The 21579-nt window shown below is 46.4% G+C and overlaps 1 protein-coding gene across 1 annotated transcript in view; it reads right to left on the bottom strand.

The window, feature by feature from the left end:
* SLX4 (SLX4 structure-specific endonuclease subunit) overlaps window positions 1-21579 on the bottom strand; it is a 495651-nt gene that overhangs the window by 258245 nt on the left and 215827 nt on the right. The window contains exon 8 of the mRNA XM_078663139.1: window positions 13340-13640. Within this exon, the coding sequence (XP_078519265.1) occupies window positions 13340-13640 (301 nt within the window). The remainder of the gene's footprint in view (window positions 1-13339; window positions 13641-21579) is intronic.

The following is a 21579-nucleotide window of genomic DNA, read 5'->3' as shown; positions in this document are numbered from 1 at the left end:
TCCTAGCCGGAGCCGCTTTGTTCGTTGCTGGGGTGAGGAATACCTCCATCACCGGATCTATAATCCCAGGCACTAATGGCAAAAGGGGTTTGGGTGCAGACCTGTGATGCAGCGTTTCAAAAATCACTGAGGTCTTGACCTGCGGAGGTGTTAAGGGAACTCCCAGTTTCAGAGCCCCTCTACCCAGTATGTCCTGAAAGGTGAAGATATATCATTGATCGGAGATACCCTTGATGGCGGGGAGTCCGTCAGAGTGGGAGAGTAGTCTCTATGGGAGCGTGTTGGAGAAGAAGAGGTAGTAGGAGATTTTCGTTCTCTCCTCCTGCTCCTAGATCTTGATGTACGCCTGGTGGATCGCACCCTGGAGCGTGATCTTTACCTATGGCGAACCGGGGAGCGTGATCTTTCTCTGGGCCTCACCGGAGAGCGTGACCGTTCTCTAGGCCTAGAGATCGGCTGCTGCAATCGAGACACTGTCCCCTTGTCTGTAGCCCAGTGATGTAGTGGCCTATACCATCGCGGAGACAGTCTGATCGCAGGAGACTGCTGTGCGGTGTCCCTCACTGGAGAGCCTGCAGGTGTTACATTCTTTTGCCCATGTGGAGAAGGTGTAGGAGAATGCCTTGAACCCTCGCTGCCTGAGGTATAAATGATCACATCAGGGCCAGAAGATGAGCCTGACGAGGAAGACAGGCTCACAGGAGAAGCCGTGCGACTGCGAAAACCACGATGTTCTGGTGTTCTCTTCCTCTTGGCAGCGTGACTGATGCTCACTGGAGAGCCCTGGTCACCTTCCGCAGCTGAAGCTGTTCTTGAGGACCTCTGAGATGTAGGCCCATGACTGGAAGACGGAGACGGTCGAGTCGACGTCTCGGTGTGCTGTGCTACCACTGGTTGAGGCTGTGCCGAGGAATAGTGAACCTGTGGAGACTGCGCTGGAGTCCCCTGTCTCGACGTTGAACGCCGGTGAGGTAACGTCGACGGAGGCCTTCTCGACGTCGAGCGCCGATCACTGGACGCCGACGGAGGATGCTTGGACGCTGAATGCCCTCGACCGGACTGCGATGGATGTCTCGACGGCGAACGGCGATGTCCTGTCGACGTCGACCGTCGATGGCCGGACGGTGACGGAGGATGCCTCGACATCGATCGCCGATGGCCTGGTGACGACGGAGGATGCCTCGACGTCGAGCGTCGATGATGGGACGCCGACGGAGGATGCCTCGACGTCGAGCGTCGATCATGGGACGCCGACGGAGGATGCCTCGACGTCGAGCGTCAATGATGGGACGCCGACGGAGGATGCCTCGACGTCGAACTCCGATGACTAGGCGTCGACGGAGGCTTCGATGTCGAAGACTGGACCTGAGGCTTCGACGGCGGAGGTTTCGGCGTTGAGCTGCCATGCTCCAACGGCAACCTCTCTCTCTACGCCGCACGTTGCCCGGTTGACGGCAGCGGAGTTACCTTGACTCTCGACGCTGAAGTCTTCACCGTCGAGGGGAGTTGACTTGTCGTCGTCGGAACCTTCGACGCCGATCCCGACAACGGATCTCTCGACGTCGACTGCGTCCCCCTCTTTTTCTGTCTCTTTGGAGACCTACCTCTCTCAGAAAGTCCATAAATTCTGATTTTTTTTCTCTGTCCTTGAGAGTTCTACTTGACAAGGAATTGCAGTGTTCACAGCTTTCTGCAGAATGAGAGTTAGGAAGACAGAGGATACACACAGGATGTGTATCAGACTTAGCCTTCTTCTTCCCACAGGAAGGGCAGGGATCAAAAAGCGAAGGCATTTTGACAAATAATTAACCTTTTTTGAGCCCAAAAAAGGTAGCATTATCTCTCTAAGGCCAAAAGCCGTCGAGTGAATACAAAAATTGAAGGAAATCACCAAATATTTTTGACAGAAAGTCAAAAAAAGTGGGAGCTGTTTAACTAGGGTCCTGACTGAAAGAGCCGGAAAGAACAACTGACCTAACTGTCACCCCTGGGGCATGATGGGAAGCCTGGGGTCATGGCTGCCTTAAAGGCACAGTGCCAATTTTTAGCTGAAAATGCTTTCAGTCTATGTGTTATTACTTTTCAATGCAGCTTATGGCTGACAATGTCTTTTATGAGCAATTTTCAAGATTTATGAGGTCTTTTACTCATTAAAACACAAAGTTCAAGGACTATTTGACCTAATGTGTTTTTTTGTTTCCTTTCTAATTGCTGTACATATACAAGTATTTACATTGTCTAGCCTTAGTTTTAGGGCTGCATTGGTGTGAGAAAAATGATATATGTATTTACATATATTTGCAGCGAGATATATGTGTTTTTTACATATATATTTTTATATTGTTTCCGGGGTCCCGCACATGGGTGGGAATATTCAGTGCTTATGTCTATTGACGAGGATCCCCTGGAAGAGAATGTAGATTTGACAACGAGGCTGGTGTATTCGGTTGCAAGTTATCCATAATGCTAAAGTAAGTTTGCCTTTCATGTATTCAGTCTTGATCAATCGCTACATGTACTACTACCTCTCCCTAGGGCTGGGTTCCCTGACCGACTACAAGGCGATGAGGATACTCACATATGTACACTATATGTAGTCTGTTGCCATCTATACTCCTGCTATATCTGTATACACTGTGTATGATCTCTCCAATAAACTAATAAATAAAAAGTTTTAAAAATAAAAAAAGAAGAAAGATTGCTACATTTCAAGTTCCTACATCGCCTGTACCATTCCCTTATACAACTCTGTAGAAAGGGGTTGGCATCTATCCACTGGTAGGCCTACTGGGCTATGTCAAAGACATTCCAGCATGTGACCGTCGGCTCACTGCCATACTTCTTCTCATGCCCAAATGGAGAGTGGCCATGAATTGGGGCCGGCAGCTTGCTCCCACAGTCAAAGCCTGGCTACAGTATATTACATATTGCCAAGAGCAGCTCTCTCATTACAGGGAACTGATGCCCCTACGCTCCTGTCCCAAGGACATATGAGAACCTTTTTAGTCTCATGCATCAAAGAGCCCCCCTCCCCCATCTCCGCTAAGAGAAACCCCCTCCGAGATTACCCCTGACCATCATGGGTCCTACTTGCTTCCTAAACTAATCTAGGAGCAATATTGCCATTGGTGGTTCCTGGTATCTGTTGCACCTCAACCAGGCACCCTCGGCTCCTCTGTATCTCTGTAACATGTTGTTGCACTCATGCTTGTTGTTAGCCCTACATTTGCCTTATTTGGAGTGATGTAGTTGGGGATATTGAGTAGAACTGTTGTATCCTACTAAGCTATTGTGCTACTGTGCAGCCCTCTTCCCATCTCCGTTATTCCTTTTCCCCCTGGTCACTCCTTCCCTGCAATCCCTTCTCCCTTTCCTCTCGAACTATCCACTACATTTTATAACGGAGGCCAAATTGACACTGATCACAACGTAACCAGCAAGGTATTTTGCAGAAGTGGGGTCTGCGAGTGCCGTAACAGTGTCAGGAACAAGACGAGCCGGGATGACCTGGCCTGTGATGGAATCGAAGGCTGAAGTTTGGTCTAAGACTTTGACAGCTTCTTGGGGCGAGCAAGCATTCCAGTGGGAGATGGGGTGGAATGCAAGAGGGTAACCATTACTGGTATAACAGCAGCAAACTGCAGGGTCCCCACCAGAGGCTCTAAACTAGAGAAATGGAACTGTTGCCCCTGATTATAGTGTCCAGCCCATCTCCACTAAAATTGGTTCCAAAGTCGATTTTGGGCTCAGATCAGGGAACGAAGCCCGCAACTGGGGGACATATCGCTTGAACAAGAGTGACACTTAGAAGCAGAAGAATCCTTTTGCGATGCACCTTGTGCGGTTTCCTACAGAACCTCCCCTTGTCCTTGAAAGTGGACAGTTTTTAGGACTTGCAGGTCAAGTGTGAGAAAAAGAAGGTCTTCGAGCCAGACCTGTGCCTAGAGTTTTACTAAGCCTAGCATTCATCTTGGACAATGAAGAGTTTATCCTCCGTGGCCGCACTTTGCACACAACTTGGAATTGTGCTTAGGCTGCAGGCACAGGAGCCAGATATTGTTGGGGTCTGAGTACAACGTCTTGTTTTGACGGGAGAGACAAGGATTAAACCCTGAACTATTTGGAGGAGACAGCCTTAAAAACATTGCAAATACGAAGAATTTGGAAGAAAATAGTATTAGGATAACAACTCTGGATCTGCGATAAAGTTACAGAATAAACGGAATCAACATCAGTGTTCTAGGGTGGCGCCCTATACGACACCGTGTCTTAGCAAGTTAGAGCCTTTGCAACACCTATTAGTGTAGGAATGCAAAATTAAGTTACTGGGTCCAGCGTGGTGCCTGGTGGAGATTCAAGTGGTGAGCAATCTGCTTGTAGATAGACGTATCCATCAGAAGAAAAATGCTTCTTACTCTGTAAGCATCTGCATGTAGTGTATGCTGCTGTGGATTTGCATGCTTAGTATACACCTGCCATTTAGTGCTGGCATCGGATCTTTGCAAATTGTTTTTGTTTGAAGAAGCCTCTCAAAACTCAAGATCCGATTTGACACCTCCTGTTGGTGTACATTGCACAGGGGCACGAACTCCAAATGTAAATTGTTGTTTTTCGCACAGCGGATGAGAGTATATATGGAGAGTGATGAAAGTAAGATGTTTGCAGCATGTAGCAGTGTGGTAGAGGATGAAGTGCAAGAGACAGACACATAGTGTTGTGCTTTTTGGTATGCTGGTAGCTTTGAACAGCTCTAAAAGCCACTTGTATGGTATTTCATATGATACAGTCTGCTTAGCTGGTTACTGCACTTGTGCATTGGTTATGGACTCTGGGTGTAGGTACCTGGTGGCGAGGGTTGGGCATTTAGCATTTCCTGTTGTGGCGAACACTCCTATCTATGGGGTGCCCAAAAGGTGGATGATGCATCCAGCTGAGCAGGCCCACAAATCACTGTCCACCTCTGGGAGATGCCCTGCCATGAGATAATGCTGTAGTTGAGTGGCCAAACCAAATCTCTTGGATTAGGTGAGAGAGCTGAGGAGAGTGCGTGTCACCCTGCATCTTTAGGTAATGCATGGCGGTCATGCTGTCTGGCTTGAAGAGGAGCACTTTGCCACAAATTAATTGCAAGAAGGGTTTCAGAGCTAAGTGGATTGCTAGGAGTTCCACGTATTTGATGTGGCAACTCTGTTGTTGAGAGGGCCACATTACTGGACAGTTATGCTGCCGAGGTGCACGCCCCAGCCCAAAAGAGAAAGGTCTGTGGTAATATAAGAGGTCTCATTATTCACAGAGAAGGGGAGAGGGTCAAAAATAAACTCTACCACCCCTGAACCCCCAAAGCAAAGCTATACACACACGAGAGGGGTGGAGAGACTAGAATACACGTTTAATAATACAAAACAGAGAAAAATTCATCTGTTTTGAAAAACTGCCCTCACTCACACACCGAAGTGTGCGACATGCTTCATCATCGGGTGTGTGTATAGGCATTTATATAGGCATTTATATAGCGCACTACTTACCCATAGGGTCCCAAGGCGCTTCGACCGCTGCGAAACCCTTCCTGGCTTCCCTGAGAGATGGTCCCTTAATGGGTATCTCCAGGGTGAGACCAGGCATCCCCGGCGGTCTGGTGGGGCCGTTAGTGAAGATGAGGCAAGCTAATGCCCAGAGTTGCCGAGTGTGAACGCTGATCAGAGAGGGCACCGAGGCGAGAGAATTATCGAGTCCACTGACCCTGGTCCAGAAACCTGCCGCGCCGGGAATCGAACCCTGGTCCCGGGCCGTCCTCTGCTCTCGGGTCTGCCGCCTCTAACCAGTGAGCCACACTACTTCACACTACTTCTGCTTACAATACGCCCTGGTGTAGCCACACACAGGGCGGAGCATAAGGAAGGGGGTAAAAATGAAAAATGGTACAGAATCACAAGACACAACACATGAAGAAATGTTACAAACACTGTGGTAAAGTGACAAATCTCACCCTGTGACTGGGAATAGTGATACGGCAAAAGTGCAGTTAAAGGGAAATTGCTCTAAAACTGGTTTGGGGATACCAAAAAAACCTTTATTCATAGGTTCCACAACCAGAATTAAAAGAAAGATAGGATGGGTCGTGTTTGGAAGAGAAATAAGGTTCTCAAAACACCCCTCCTAATGTAAGAGGCCTACCTTGCAACAAGTGGTTGTTCCACCACGGCAGAAAGGGATGCGCTTTGGCCTGTACCAATACTAGATGCCAGGTGCATTAAAGTACACGCTAGGAGCTGATGAATTCACTGAAAAAGAGGAAGGAAGTGCTCATAGGCTGTGACTCACTCTTGATCAGTCAAGAGCACCGTGGTGATCCCGAAGGGAATTACTTTGAATGGTAGCGTTGCCCACTTACCACAAAGCAAAGGTATTGTCCCAAAGCAGGGTGGATGGAGATGTGGAAATAGGCGTCCTTGAGATTGAGCGCCGTCATGAAATCGCCCTTGAAGGAGGGGGAATACCATCATGTAGAAGTGTAATGGAAAATGCTCTGATAGGAATCAGAGATTGAGAAGCTTTAAAGTGAGCAGGAGCCAGAGTAGCAGACACTGCTTTACTGGTGTTGCAGGGGCACGCTCTCTATGCTGCCCTAATGTAGTACGGCCTGCACTTCTTCCTGAAGGAGGGATCGGTGTTCTTTGCCGAGTGTGTGTATGTGGGGAATATTGGGAGACGCTGTCTGTAATTCAAGGCAACATTTGGACTATGGCTAGGGCCCAGTTGTTGAACATGATTTTCTCCTCATTGAGAGAGGAAGTTGTGTATTCTCTACCAGACATGTGACTTGTGATCGGGGGAGGCGAGCAAGTCACTTTCTGGCAATGGCAGCTCCTTTGCTGGAGCCACCTTTTCCCTATCCCTGTTGTTACCCCTCTAGGGAGCCTCTATTGCACCCCTTCCGAGTGTTCGGGAGCACACCAAGGACTTTGGAGGCTCTACGTTTTCCTTAATTTTTTCCAGCATCTTATCAACCTGGAGCCCAGAAAGGTGCTCCCTAATGAAAAGGAGTTTGAGGAGACAATGTAGAACCTCAGTTTTGAATCCAGAGATACAGAGCTAAGGGTGGTCTCTGAATGTTTTGCTGATATTGATTGCCATAGAAGCAGATCTTGGCATTGGAGAGGATTTTGCTCTCAGACACTATCTCCTCCCCAGGCTTCCTGTAATGCTATGGGAGATGTCTAGGGAGCTCTTGCATCCACTCCCACTGTGCCTGGTCATCATGTGACATGAGTGCCACCGAAATGGCTATTTGCCAATGAGTTGCAGTTCCCACTGTCACTCTTTGGCCTGCTCTATTTCCTTCCTTTCCTAATCTGGGGGAGGAGCATTGCCAGTGGCATGGGCAGAGTCGCGCCAGCCAGCAGTGTGCAGCTACAGGGAGTTGGGTGGACTGGCCCTTAATATATGCGGAGTCACTGGGAAAGAGTTTACATTTATTATCTCCCTTGGGGTCACTACCCTAACCAGGACAGGCTTTTTAGGTTTCGCCCTGGCGTTGCAACTGCGTAGCAGTTGCTCTGCCCAGGGCAAAATCTCATGATCCTACATATGGGGCTTTGGTTCCGCCTCTGTCTCCCATTGGCTAGCTCCATAAATGGAGGCTAGCCATTGGGAGACAGAGGCTGTCAATCACGCTTTCCCGTGAAAACGCGATTCGGGGGCGTTTCTCGTCTTTTTTTAAGTCCCGCCCCTTTGTCCTGGGCCGCGCTGTGATTCGCTGCCGGCCCGGGACACCCCCGTGACGTCATTCCCCAGGCCGCGCTGTGATTGGCTGCCGGCCCGGGACACCCCCGTGACGTCATTCCCGGGCCGCGCTGTGATTGGCTGCCGGCCCGGGACCTGACTTGTTTTTCCTTTGACTGGGGCAGAACATAATACGTGGACCTAGGGAACTAGACAGGGCTGATAGCTCCAATCCCTCAATCAGCCCATTCAATGATAAAAGCGCTGGCACTAAAAATTCGCCATTAAAAAACGCTTCTATAATTGGCAGCAGTTTTTAGCGTAAACATACTTTAAACTTTCTTTGTGGGAAAGTAAACGATTGAAGACAGCAGTAATCAGCAGCCTGGCGCCCAAAGCTGGTACGTTTTCATTTAACAGTTAGCGCTCTAGTGTGTTATTGAAACGTAATGATTCTTAGTCCTTTGTCTATGTCTAGCGCTGTCAGGCAGGCTCTCCTCTTCCGTCTAGAGTTTGCAGCTAGCTGCCCTTTCTCTATGTCTACTGCTGCCGGTGGTTTGGTTTAGCTGTCTACTGCATCATTGTCGGTATCTCTTCCTTACTCCCGGTCAGCATTTCCCCTCCCCATCCCCTTTTCGGTGGCCATGATCCTCTCGATGTTTTGGGAGCTCCCAGCAGAGCGGCAGATTTTCCTGTCCGTGCTGCTCTTCTCGTGGACTGTCTATCTATGGGAGGCCTATCTCAGCCATCGCCAGGTGAGAGGGCTGAGTGATAACGTTTACACAATACAAGTAGTATTGGATTCAATGGAGGCATGGTGGAGGGGGAGGGAATGAACTGCTTGTGTCACACAGGTCGGTGTCAAATTTTCTCCCATGGTGGAGGGTAGTATCTGTCATAGTTTCCATTTAAAGTTTGCTTTGGGGGCAGAGGTTTGTATCTATAGGTTAGGCAAATAGAAGCTGTTCTTGTTCCCTATTACAGACCGGGTCTGATGGGATATTTTTGTCTCTCGACGCACAAGGCTGCCAAGGTTCCAGTCTGCTTATGTGTGACATTTCTGTTTGTAAAGTGCTTATTTTTGACGTTTTCCTGTTTCACGTGTGACACTTGGAGTGACTGTATTGTAAATGTAGTCAATGACCCAAACAATAGTGAAATTCCATCTACTAATAGCACCCCACCTTCTTAGCAGCCCCTTAGCTGGGGACTTGTCTTAACAGAAGGAGGAATTATACTGGAAACAAAAATAAACTTCAGTACAGGCTCATCAGGAGTCCCCCAATCGATGGTCGAAGTGGTGGTGATTTTAGGGGCACGACATGCCCCTACTTTTTAAATTTCAGAAAAACACTTCTACTTTCAACTTAAGCAAAAGGCAGGGAGTCTTCAGTGCTGTGAAACCGAGGGAGGGGCAGACATATAAAAAATAAACTAGCCTTATTACCAGGATGACTGCTTGCCTGAAATAAATGTAAAGGTGCACAACTGGTCAATCTGAAAATGTAACAGATGCTTAGAAGCCAGTATTGGCTTTAATTCATGGAATCTCTTGAAGCTTTGTGATTGTTGCTTGAACATGAAAAAAAAAACGAGACAGGCGCTTGGCCAAACAGGAAGTGTTCCTTTAATTAAACAATGCAGCCAGGGGCACAGTCACTGGTATAGGGTTTGAGGACTGTCTCGCCTTCTAATCATTCTGGAGTAGGATTTATGCAACTCATTGAATGTCATAAACAGTTCTGTTGATCTTTTTTGATCCTGCTCTTGCCCTCTGTGTTGCTCCCGCTCTTGCCCCCTGTGTTGCTCCCGCTCTTGCCCCCTGTGTTGCTCCCGCTCTTGCCCCCTGTGTTGCTCCCGCTCTTGCCCCGTGTTGCTCCCGCTCTTGCCCCGTGTTGCTCCCGCTCTTGCCCCCTGTGTTGCCCCCGCTCTTGCCCCTTGTGTTGCCCCTGTGTTGTGTTGCCCCGTGTTGTGTTGCCCCCTGTGTTGTGTCCCCTGTGTTGCTCCCGCTCTTGCCCCCTGTGTTGCTCCCGCTCTTGCCCCCTGTGTTGCTCCCGCTCTTGCCCCGTGTTGCTCCCGCTCTTGCCCCGTGTTGCTCCCGCTCTTGCCCCGTGTTGCCCCCGCTCTTGCCCCCTGCGTTGCCCCCTGTGTTGTGTTGCCCCTGTGTTGTGTTGCCCCCGTGTTGTGTTGCCCCCGTGTTGTGTTGCCCCCGTGTTGTGTTGCCCCCGTGTTGTGTTGCCCCCGTGTTGTGTTGCCCCCTGTGTTGTGTTGCCCCCTGTTTTGTGTTGCCCCCTGTGTTGTGTTGCCCCCTGTGTTGTGTTGCCCCCTGTGTTGTGTTGCCCCCTGTGTTGTGTTGCCCCCTGTGTTGTGTTGCTCCCGCTCTTGCCCCCTGTGTTGTGTTGCTCTCGCTCTTGCCCCCTGTGTTGCCCCCTGTGTTGTGTTGCCCCCCGCTCTTGCCCCCTGTGTTGTCTGGCTGCCGCTCTTGCCCCCTGTGTTGTCTGGCTGCCGCTCTTGCCCCCTGTGTTGCTATTCATATTCCCACACCCTCCATGCTGCTTCTGCCCTACCCGCCTTCGGTGTTCCTTCCGCGAACCCGGAATTCTATGTTGCTTTCTGTGCCATTGTTTTTGCTTCCCACTGCCTTTCCGTATTGCTGTCCCCCCATCTTTGTGTTGCTTCCCCTGGCCCAGTCAAGAAAGAAAAAAAAAACAATAATGCAATAGGTCTCGCCGTTCATTAAGTTAAAGCCATTTGCTTTGCTATACAATACCATTAGCAAAGCAAATGGTTTTAACTTAATCAAAGGCGAGACCTATTGCATTTTCAATGCAATGGTTTCGCCTTTGGAAAATTTAGAGCTATTGGCATTGTAAATGTCAAAATTTGAATTTATGTGTTTGTTTTGAGAATAGCAAAATAGATGGCATTGTCATTTACATTGCCATTAGCTCTAACTTTTCCAAAGGCGAAACCATTGCATTGAAAATGCTTGTTTAATCTGTTGGGAGCACATTTTAGCATGCTCTTGAGCATGAGAAGGAATTGGACAGTGCACTCAGATTTGGAAAGTGTCTCTAAAAGAAAGTCCTCCTCAGCGACATGTTAACCTTGTAAAAGGCTGAAGCCCTCTGAATAACCTCAAGATAGGCTCTGGCGTCATCAGGGGTGAGGCTCAAACTGATGTTCTAGATCGGAGTCACCTGGAGGACTGACATTGTAATCATCACAGGCATTGTCAGTAGGCACTTTGCCTGACGAAGGTCATAAGGGGCAAACAGCCATAGGAGCTAGCTGGCTCTGAATACAAAAGAGGGGGTCCCTTTGGTGAACTCGGGTGGAAGCAGATGATGAGTTGTGCACAAGCATGGTGGTGGCAGGGGTGAGGAGGTGGTGGAGGATGTGGGCTGTGTGACAAAGGAAGAGGACTGATGGCCCTGTCCTTGCACTTCCTCAGAGCAGGGAAGCCTAAGAGGGCTCTACTTCGAAGGCCTGTCTCCTCTTTCGTGGAAAATATTTAGGAGACGGCAGTGGAGGCAGTTTCGCTGTGATTTTGCATGTGACTGGGAGGATAAATAGGAGCTTTTGTTTGGTGTCAAGGTTCTGTTAGTGCCTCTCCAAGATCGGAGCCCCGACATCCTCATCTCTAGGCATCGATGTAGGTCTCTAGGTTGGATTCACCCTTGGCATTAGGGTATCAGAACCAATGGAGTCATTGGGCTCAATGCTTTTTGGATGGAAGCCTGCCAGGCTGTGAATTCTTTGCCACTACAAACTAGAGCCCAAAGGTGGTGCCGCCTTTGGCTTGCTTTGTCTTGGTATACATGCTTGAGGCTCGACACCTGACTCCATCGACAGCGGTGCTCTGCCTCGGTATGGAACTTTTTATGGGTCCCTGGCTTGCTGATAAGACCCTCAAGGACTGAGGATATACTTGTAGCCTTAGGTGTGATCCTAATGTGAGGGTGAGTGTTGGAGCCAGTTCAATGTCCTCTATCTGTTTGTCATCAGACTCGCTCAACAACACAGAATGTGCTCCAGACATGACGATTCTGGAGCCCACTCTGTGGATGGACGAACCCCATGGGGGGAACAGCAATCTAACCTGGCATTGGAGTCCATGTGCATTGTGCACCAACAAGAGGACTCACATCATATCTTGTGTCTCAAGAGACTTCTTCGGCCAAAAACAATCTGCAAGCGCCCAAGCCTATCCCAAGATGGCAGGAGTATTCTAAACATGTATATCTACAGCCACACATGCTATGAACATATAAGTTCTCATAGATCCTCACAGAATGTAACATTCATATTGCATTATTGATACCGTTTTAGCATACATCTCTTTGAAGAGATACCCGAATGACTGGTGTTAATATCAGAAATAACATAATTCTACCTGCTACAGTGGTTAGAGTATTTGTAGCAGCTTTATATTTGTTTTCCCATATAGCATTCAGTGCAAAGATAATCACTAAATACTTCTACACCAAAATTCTGTCTATTTTCTTATGTCTTCTCTTCTTTGGTATGTTCTGCTACGGGAGCTTTTCAAGCTACAATTCTCCTTTGCAGTTCCTGCCTTCTTTGATTTTCTTGCCTCTTTTCCAGAATTTCCTAAAGCTACCACCAGTTTCCTATGTTTCCCTATATTACCTGATTTTAGGATTTCTCAATCTACTTAGCAGTTAGTCTCTTCCATTTAAAAAATATTCTGTACCAGTTACAACACACCAGGTGCAACACATCTCTTCTGGCAGATTTGTACTTTTAGCAGCCTTCGTTCCTCTGAAGTTTCTGCTTTCTGTCTGCTACTCTCGATCAATGTCAGTTGTCTTTCTCCAATATGGGCCAACTTCCCCTTGAGTTTGTAGTTTTCTATTAGTTCACCTCAGATATTCCCAATTTACTTTTTCTGTTCACCCCTTTTTCTGAATGTGTTCTTCTAGCTCTTTTAAAGAAGCACTTTCTGGATTCCCTGAACACTCATCATTCTCTACCCCGTATGTTACTTGTCCGTCTTTTTTCAGCTGGCTCCTATCAGCATTCCACACCTTTCAAAGCATCCCTCTTATGCCAGCTGTTCTTCCTCACTCTGCCTTTAGTCTTTACCTCCTCTTCATCTGTATTTCTCATCTTCCCTTGTTCTACTCAGTGGTTCCTCCTATTTAACCTATTTTTTTTGTTTTTTCATTTACAACCATAACGTTCATATACCAAATGGATCAGCTTACTTGCAGAAAATTAGAACGATAGTCACTAGTCGTGATCCGAACCATCTGTCCTGGGGAAGGCCCACACCGCACACCAGTGCCTACTTAACCTAAATTTATTTGCTGTGCATTTCCAGCTGGCTGCCCAATTTGAGAGTAGCTGCTGGTCTCTTACCCTCGTTTCCTTTTCAGTTCTTCAACACATCCTCCTAACTGTGTTGGTCTCATATATGCTATCCTCACTGAGCAGGTCGAGTCAAATGGTTTCTTCATTTCAAGGTCTGATTTTCCCTGAACACCCTTATTTCTCCTGGTACAGTCCTATTTCTTCTCCATTAAATTCTCTGGATCCCCACAGCCTGCCAGCAATAACCTCAACAAAATTACGTGAGCAGGGTAAACCGTACCTGAAAACTCTATTATTGGGCTCTGTTCAGCAGCCATCTTCCACTGAGTGAGAGTAATGCCTTCCCCTGCTAGCTCCATCAGATCCTGCAGAGCTTCCTGGTCCCTCTGGCTGCAAGATGAGACACCATAATGTTGATTCAGCTTTGCTACAGCATTGACTCGCAGCTCTTTCTCATCAGTTGTGCCTTTGACAACAACCTGGGCAACAGGATCCACGGAATTGGTCGGCGGATGTGCTTGAAGATACGCCCGTTGATCATCACATGTTACAAGTGGCAAAACTGTGTGCTTCTTCCGGTTCTAAAGAGATTTCAAATAAGAAATATCTGATAAATAGAAGGTAGGATGTGAAATTGAGAAGTGTGTGATTAGCTGTGCATTTGAAATAATTGTTTTTTGTAGTACTATACTTTGTGACTTTGGGGAATGTGAAAAGTATCACCTAGTTTATAATCAAATCTTTCAAAATCTAAACCAGGGAAAAGGAAGGCAAAAACACCTACTTCCTTTACCTCCAAATGATTTCACGAACTACGAAATTTTGGTTACTAGAACAACAAATGTAATTGAGCTGGGGATCAATATCCAATGTCTCCTGATAACCCTGCATGTAAGTGTGAATTTAATAACTTTTAAGGTTTTGTCTAATAAACGTCACCAGTCTTTTAATGACTGTTTTATTTTACTCCATTAACATAGTGAAGTGTATTGATTTTCCTTGTCTTGTGTCCTCGTCATCAAGTTTTACTTTTTGTTTCATAATAAAACAATCATATTATGAAGACTTCCAATTGATGATATAGGATATTATTTAAAACAAACAATTTATTTACTACGAAAATACCCAATTTGAAGACTGATTCAAATTGTGAAAAAGCATAAAGAGAAGTTTGCAATCCACAGCAAATAAAAACGCTGACTGTGAAATAAAACACTGGTCCAAGGGCGCAGACTTATTTAAAAAAATTACTTATAATTGTAGTATTGTTTGCCATTTAGTTCCAAAACGCAATTTATGAGAAGATCATCACACATTAATGATATCAGAATATTTGCCTAAACTACATATGGTGATGTCGAAGACATATGATCGATTTTTTCCACACATGCTGGTTCCATACTAGTTTACTTACAAAATGGAGGTAGGGGTGGAGCTGCCCACAATATTTCTAGGCATAATGTCTCCATAGGAACAAGCCTAAAAAAATTAAAAGGGGACTGGAGCGGTCTTATCTTGAATACAGTGGACATGGATTTCATTTTTGGGGGGAGGCTCAGTGAATTGAGAATCATTCTAAAAACAAAGACTAAAACAGCTAAGGGTGCAGTAGAAGGCCACTTTCCAATGGGTATGTCCTCTATAAGTAAGAAAACATCATGGCTAACATCTGCTATGCCATCTTTAGTTGGTTTTACAACTCAGAGCCCATGTGATGTTCAAAGCTGGTAATTCCTCCTGGCTTTGAAGTGTATTGCCGAGAGAGAAAAGGGAAGATTATACTTCAAACATATGTAGACATGAACAGCAATTAAAGCTTGTATTCCAATTACCAATTTCATCGTTTGAAACCCCAAACTAGATGCCAGAGGGTGTGTGTTGCTTACTTGCCTTTCTAATCTGACAGCAACTAAAACTGATATCTTTCAAGTAAAAATGTATGTTACTTGCTGCTAATGACTCAAATTATGTTATTGCCAATAAAGCCCAAAAACAAGTTGCACTTGCAACGCCTAGACGCCCTTGGGCAGAATATAAGTAATAATTTCAATTCACTATCAATAAAGATCGCTCACACTACGAAAACAGTGTGGATGATCATGAACATGTCAGAATCATATTTGTGTGTTTTTTTATGCTCCAAAGACAGCAAAATAGATTCTACCAGGTTCCGTCTCATTGGTTTCAAGCTGAAAATAAGTTTTAGCAACATTAGTTGCAAATAAAAGAGAGGAGGTTAATATTCCTCTCCAGTATCAAATAAGAAAAGATGCCACATTGGTTGAAAATATTACCTTCAAGGTGCTTCAGGTGCAATTGTGTTAATCTGCCTTTTTCACAACTGTTTGAGAATGTCTGCACCAGTTAGACTATGGAACAATTCTCCAAATGATATGCCACTTGCTACTGCGAAACAGCGCAAGCAGGGTCGCTCATACGCATGTGTCATCAGCCATCCCTGCCGGTTTCCTACACTTTTTTAATGGCATGTATGGTTGGAGCATGTGTGAAGCCTTTTTTTGTGGGCTGTAAAGCAGTCAATGATTAATGGAACAATGCCCAATGAGGATGCTGTTATTTACCACCGTTTTTTTTCAGAGGTTCAAGTACTACTACACTCTCATATGATAACCAAATTATTTATTTTGTATGATAATCAAGAAGTAGCAAGGGGCAGAAGTCCAATGTTAATCCGGGAGACAGTGAATCTTTTTTTCTGGAAAGTAGGGGAGTGAAAATTAGGAGACAAAGACAACCAGGAAGTCCTACAACTTTCTGGAGTTTAGATATGACCCAAAATATACTAAAATCTAAGGGCCCGATTACAAGCAAAGGCGTTATTTATCGCCCCTGATAAATAATGATACCACAGGGTATACTATTTATTGGGTGCAATGCATAACACCTATTACGAGTTTATGGGGGGTTTAACACAACGAAATTTAATGAATGTGGCGTTATTAAATGCATCCGATAGTTATGCGTTAAATACTTTAAAACTTGAAATTCCGACCCATGCATTAACCTGAGGTTACGCATGGGTCGGAATATTACGAGCAACTCATAATCAGGCGCTTAGTCACTGTTCTCACAATGGAAGTCTGTGTCTCAAACTGTTGAGCTAGATGAAGAGAGACACAGTACTGCACAATGTTGCTTCCAAAGAGCTGTATTAAGTACAAAGGAGCACATCTTCTCGTCTCTGGTAGAGCCAACTGGCAGGGGAAAGCACTACTCGCAAGTAAACGTAGTAATCAAGCACTGGTATCTTTAACCAGCGAACAGGTGTGAATGACTCCCTAACCTCAGGCTAAGAACCCTCTGTAATCAATGTGAACATAGAAGTGTACCTTTACATTCAATAATTCATCTCCGCTGTGGACTACATGCAATTAGTCAACCTCATTATGTGACCCGAACGTCGGCTACTCTGGTGCCAGGACCTAAAGCTCTTCCCCAAAAGAGCCTTCCAACTGCCATATTTTTGTAGCTCATTATGGTGTACAAGAGGTTAATCTAGAGCCTCATGAAAGAGAAGGAAGGCAAGTCATACGTTAATCTATGAAAGACATCTGTGTTAGAGAATAGCAGTTACAGGTAAGCCACTCTTTTCCTTCTACAGCAATGGATCTTTCATAGGTGTCCTATGTTTCACTTGTTTGAATCAAGATTAGCAAAGCAGTTATACAATAAATATTGGAAGGTAACAATGAGGCGCAGCTTATAACAAATGTTTCCGTAGCACTGCCCTTCCCATCGCTGATTAATTTCTCGAGAGAATATCAAGGCAGTAATGCTTTATGAAAGCGTGCATTGTTCACTACTATGCAGATTTCTTTAAGTGAGACTACTGCAATGAGACCAGCTGTGGCTGCCATAATTCCTGATGAATGTGCCTTAATATTTCCAGAAAATGGTTTGTTGATAGAGATGTGTGCCTGTGTTATAAATGACACACTCCATTTAGCTAGAGACTTCTGTTTAATGTCTACCCTTCTTTTAAGGGCCACAAGCTATGAATAAGCAGGTCCAGTAGACGAACATACTTGGTCTTTTGTAGCTACAACTAAACACATCTTTAATGTCCAGAGAATGAACTGTCTCGTTTGCTGCAATGCCAGGATTTGAAAATAATGTTCTGATTCAAATGGAATCCTGTCAAATCTTTTGATATGAACCTAGGAGATTCATAGCTACAGAACTTGAAGAACTGAAAATTTACTTCTAGAATTGGAATTGTACTTCTTTACAAGATGGCCCTGGTAATTCACACCCTCTCTTATTTGATGCTATTGCTATTTAAAAAAAAATGTAAATAGCTGCTTTCCGTGAAAGATGCTTTATAGATACCCTATGATTTGGCTATAAGGAAGGTCTCATTGGCGCAATTATAATAGAATTGAGCTCCCAAAACAGCAAGAGTCTGGATTTCAAATTTAAACCGTTCATGAAATCCTCAATGAGCCTTGAAAAAAGAAAAGGTGACTAATCTGTTCTTCGGAGGTATCTTGTAGTCGATGTGAGGTGGGCTTTGCTTGAGGCGCATTCAAAACTTGATTTGCCTAGTTTTAGGAGGTGAGCTAAAAACTGTACAAGGACATATCAATAGGATCCAAATTCTGCATTCTTGCCCATAGTGTATTACTTTTCCATTTTAAGGCATATGTCTGGTGCTCTCGCTTCTATAAATATCTGCTTACAACCTTCATGTATGATGAGTTAAACCAAGTTCTAAGTCTTGATGAGCCAGGTTGTTAGCCAGAGTGATAAATGGGGAATGGTGGTGAAGTATTTGTCCCTTGATCCCAGACAACAATTGCACACCTGGTTTGAAAGGAATCGGTGTTTGAATAGACATGTTCCACAACTCCACGTACTGTTGGTTCTGAGGCCAATTGGAAGCCACTAGAATTACTTGGATGCTTGATTCCGGTCTGGGAAAGACATGGCTTGGTAGTTCGGACTGGACTGTTCCCATGAGGCACAGGGTCAGATCTGATTTGCATATAGCCAGTGTCTAACCCAGGGTGGTGTGGAGTGCAAAAAAACGATGGATTTAGGCCCAGATCCTTGTACTGGGGTGAATGTATGACATTGTTCTACATTCTGTCCATCAACTGTGTTTTTTGCAATTTTCACCCCGAGTGGGCTGGGTATGCTCAGACGTGAGTCCCAGGCTCTCCACACCACTGGAGTCAAGCTATCCAGGCTGATGAAGGCTGATAGCCAGAAACCGGTCCTTGGATGCTTGATTCCGGTCTGGGAAAGACATGGCTTGGTAGTTCGGACTGGACTATTCCCATGAGGCACAGGGTCAGAGCTGATTTGCATATAGCCAGTGTCTAAACCAGGGTGGTGTGGAGTGCAAAAAAACGATGGATTTAGGCCCAGATCCTTGTACTGGGGTGAATGTATGACATTGTTCTACATTCTGTCCATCAACTGTGTTTTTTGCAATTTTCACCCCGAGTGGGCTGGGTATGCTCAGACGTGAGTCCCAGGCTCTCCACACCACTGGAGTCAAGCTATCCAGGCTGATGAAGGCTGATAGCCAGAAACCGGTCCTTGGATGCTTGATTCCGGTCTGGGAAAGACATGGCTTGGTAGTTCGGACTGGACTGTTCCCATGAGGCACAGGGTCAGAGCTGATTTGCATATAGCCAGTGTCTAACCCAGGGTGGTGTGGAGTGCAAAAAAACGATGGATTTAGGCCCAGATCCTTGTACTGGGGTGAATGTATGACAGTGTTCTACATTCTGTCCATCAACTGTGTTTTTTGCAATTTTCACCCCGAGTGGGCTGGGTATGCTCAGACGTGAGTCCCAGGCTCTCCACACCACTGGAGTCAAGCTATCCAGGCTGATGAAGGCTGATAGCCAGAAACCGGTCCTTGGATGCTTGATTCCGGTCTGGGAAAGACATGGCTTGGTAGTTCGGACTGGACTGTTCCCATGAGGCACAGGGTCAGAGCTGATTTGCATATAGCCAGTGTCTAACCCAGGGTGGTGTGGAGTGCAAAAAAACGATGGATTTAGGCTCAGATCCTTGTACTAGGGTGAATGTATGACATTGTTCTACATTCTGTCCATCAACTGTGTTTTTTGCAATTTTCACCCCGAGTGGGCTGGGTATGCTCAGACGTGAGTCCCAGGCTCTCCACACCACTGGAGTCAAGCTATCCAGGCTGATGAAGGCTGATAGCCAGAAACCGGTCCTTGGATGCTTGATTCCGGTCTGGGAAAGACATGGCTTGGTAGTTCGGACTGGACTGTTCCCATGAGGCACAGGGTCAGAGCTGATTTGCATATAGCCAGTGTCTAACCCAGGGTGGTGTGGAGTGCAAAAAAACGATGGATTTAGGCCCAGATCCTTGTACTGGGGTGAATGTATGACATTGTTCTACATTCTGTCCATCGACTGTGTTTTTTGCAATTTTCACCCCGAGTGGGCTGGGTATGCTCAGACGTGAGTCCCAGGCTCTCCACACCACTGGAGTCAAGCTATCCAGGCTGATGAAGGCTGATAGCCAGAAACCGGTCCTTGGATGCTTGATTCCGGTCTGGGAAAGACATGGCTTGGTAGTTCGGACTGGACTGTTCCCATGAGGCACAGGGTCAGAGCTGATTTGCATATAGCCAGTGTCTAACCCAGGGTGGTGTGGAGTGCAAAAAAATGATGGATTTAGGCCCAGATCCTTGTACTGGGGTGAATGTATGACATTGTTCTACATTCTGTCCATCAACTGTTTTTTGCAATTTTCACCCCGAGTGGGCTGGGTATGCTCAGACGTGAGTCCCAGGCTCTCCACACCACTGGAGTCAAGCTATCCAAGCTGATGAAGGCTGATAGCCAGAAACCGGTCCTTGGATGCTTGATTCCGGTCTGGGAAAGACATGGCTTGGTAGTTCGGACTGGACTGTTCCCATGAGGCACAGGGTCAGAGCTGATTTGCATATAGCCAGTGTCTAACCCAGGGTGGTGTGGAGTGCAAAAAAACGATGGATTTAGGCCCAGATCCTTGTACTGGGGTGAATGTATGACATTGTTCTACATTCTGTCCATCAACTGTGTTTTTTGCAATTTTCACCCGAGTGGGCTGGGTATGCTCAGACGTGAGTCCCAGGCTCTCCACACCACTGGAGTCAAGCTATCCAGGCTGATGAAGGCTGATAGCCAGAAACCGGTCCTTGGATGCTTGATTCCGGTCTGGGAAAGACATGGCTTGGTAGTTCGGACTGGACTGTTCCCATGAGGCACAGGGTCAGAGCTGATTTGCATATAGCCAGTGTCTAACCCAGGGTGGTGTGGAGTGCAAAAAAACAATGGATTTAGGCCCAGATCCTTGTACTGGGGTGAATGTATGACATTGTTCTACATTCTGTCCATCAACTGTGTTTTTTGCAATTTTCACCCCGAGTGGGCTGGGTATGCTCAGATGTGAGTCCCAGGCTCTCCACACCACTGGAGTCAAGCTATCCAGGCTGATGAAGGCTGATAGCCAGAAACCGGTCCTTGGATGCTTGATTCCGGTCTGGGAAAGACATGGCTTGGTAGTTCGGACTGGACTGTTCCCATGAGGCACAGGGTCAGAGCTGATTTGCATATAGCCAGTGTCTAACCCAGGGTGGTGTGGAGTGAAAAAAAACGATGGATTTAGGCCCAGATCCTTGTACTGGGGTGAATGTATGACATTGTTCTACATTCTGTCCATCAACTGTGTTTTTTGCAATTTTCACCCCGAGTGGGCTGGGTATGCTCAGACGTGAGTCCCAGGCTCTCCACACCACTGGAGTCAAGCTATCCAGGCTGATGAAGGCTGATATGCCAGAAAACGGTCCTTGGATGCTTGATTCCGGTCTGGGAAAGACATGGCTTGGTAGTTCGGACTGGACTGTTCCCATGAGGCACAGGGTCAGAGCTGATTTGCATATAGCCAGTGTCTAACCCAGGGTGGTGTGGAGTGCAAAAAAACGATGGATTTAGGCCCAGATCCTTGTACTGGGGTGAATGTATGACATTGTTCTACATTCTGTCCATCAACTGTGTTTTTTGCAATTTTCACCCCGAGTGGGCTGGGTATGCTCAGACGTGAGTCCCAGGCTCTCCACACCACTGGAGTCAAGCTATCCAGGCTGATGAAGGCTGATAGCCAGAAACCGGTCCTTGGATGCTTGATTCCGGTCTGGGAAAGACATGGCTTGGTAGTTCGGACTGGACTGTTCCCATGAGGTACAGGGTCAGAGCTGATTTGCATATAGCCAGTGTCTAAACCAGGGTGGTGTGGAGTGCAAAAAAACGATGGATTTAGGCCCAGATCCTTGTACTGGGGTGAATGTATGACATTGTTCTACATTCTGTCCATCAACTGTGTTTTTTGCAATTTTCACCCCTAGTGGGCTGGGTATGCTCAGACGTGAGTCCCAGGCTCTCCACACCACTGGAGTCAAGCTATCCAGGCTGATGAAGGCTGATAGCCAGAAACCGGTCCTTGGATGCTTGATTCCGGTCTGGGAAAGACAT

This window comes from Lissotriton helveticus, chromosome 10 (genome assembly GCF_964261635.1).
Source record: "Lissotriton helveticus chromosome 10, aLisHel1.1, whole genome shotgun sequence".
NCBI lineage: Eukaryota > Metazoa > Chordata > Amphibia > Caudata > Salamandridae > Lissotriton > Lissotriton helveticus.
This window is presented reverse-complemented; position numbering and strand designations above follow the sequence as displayed.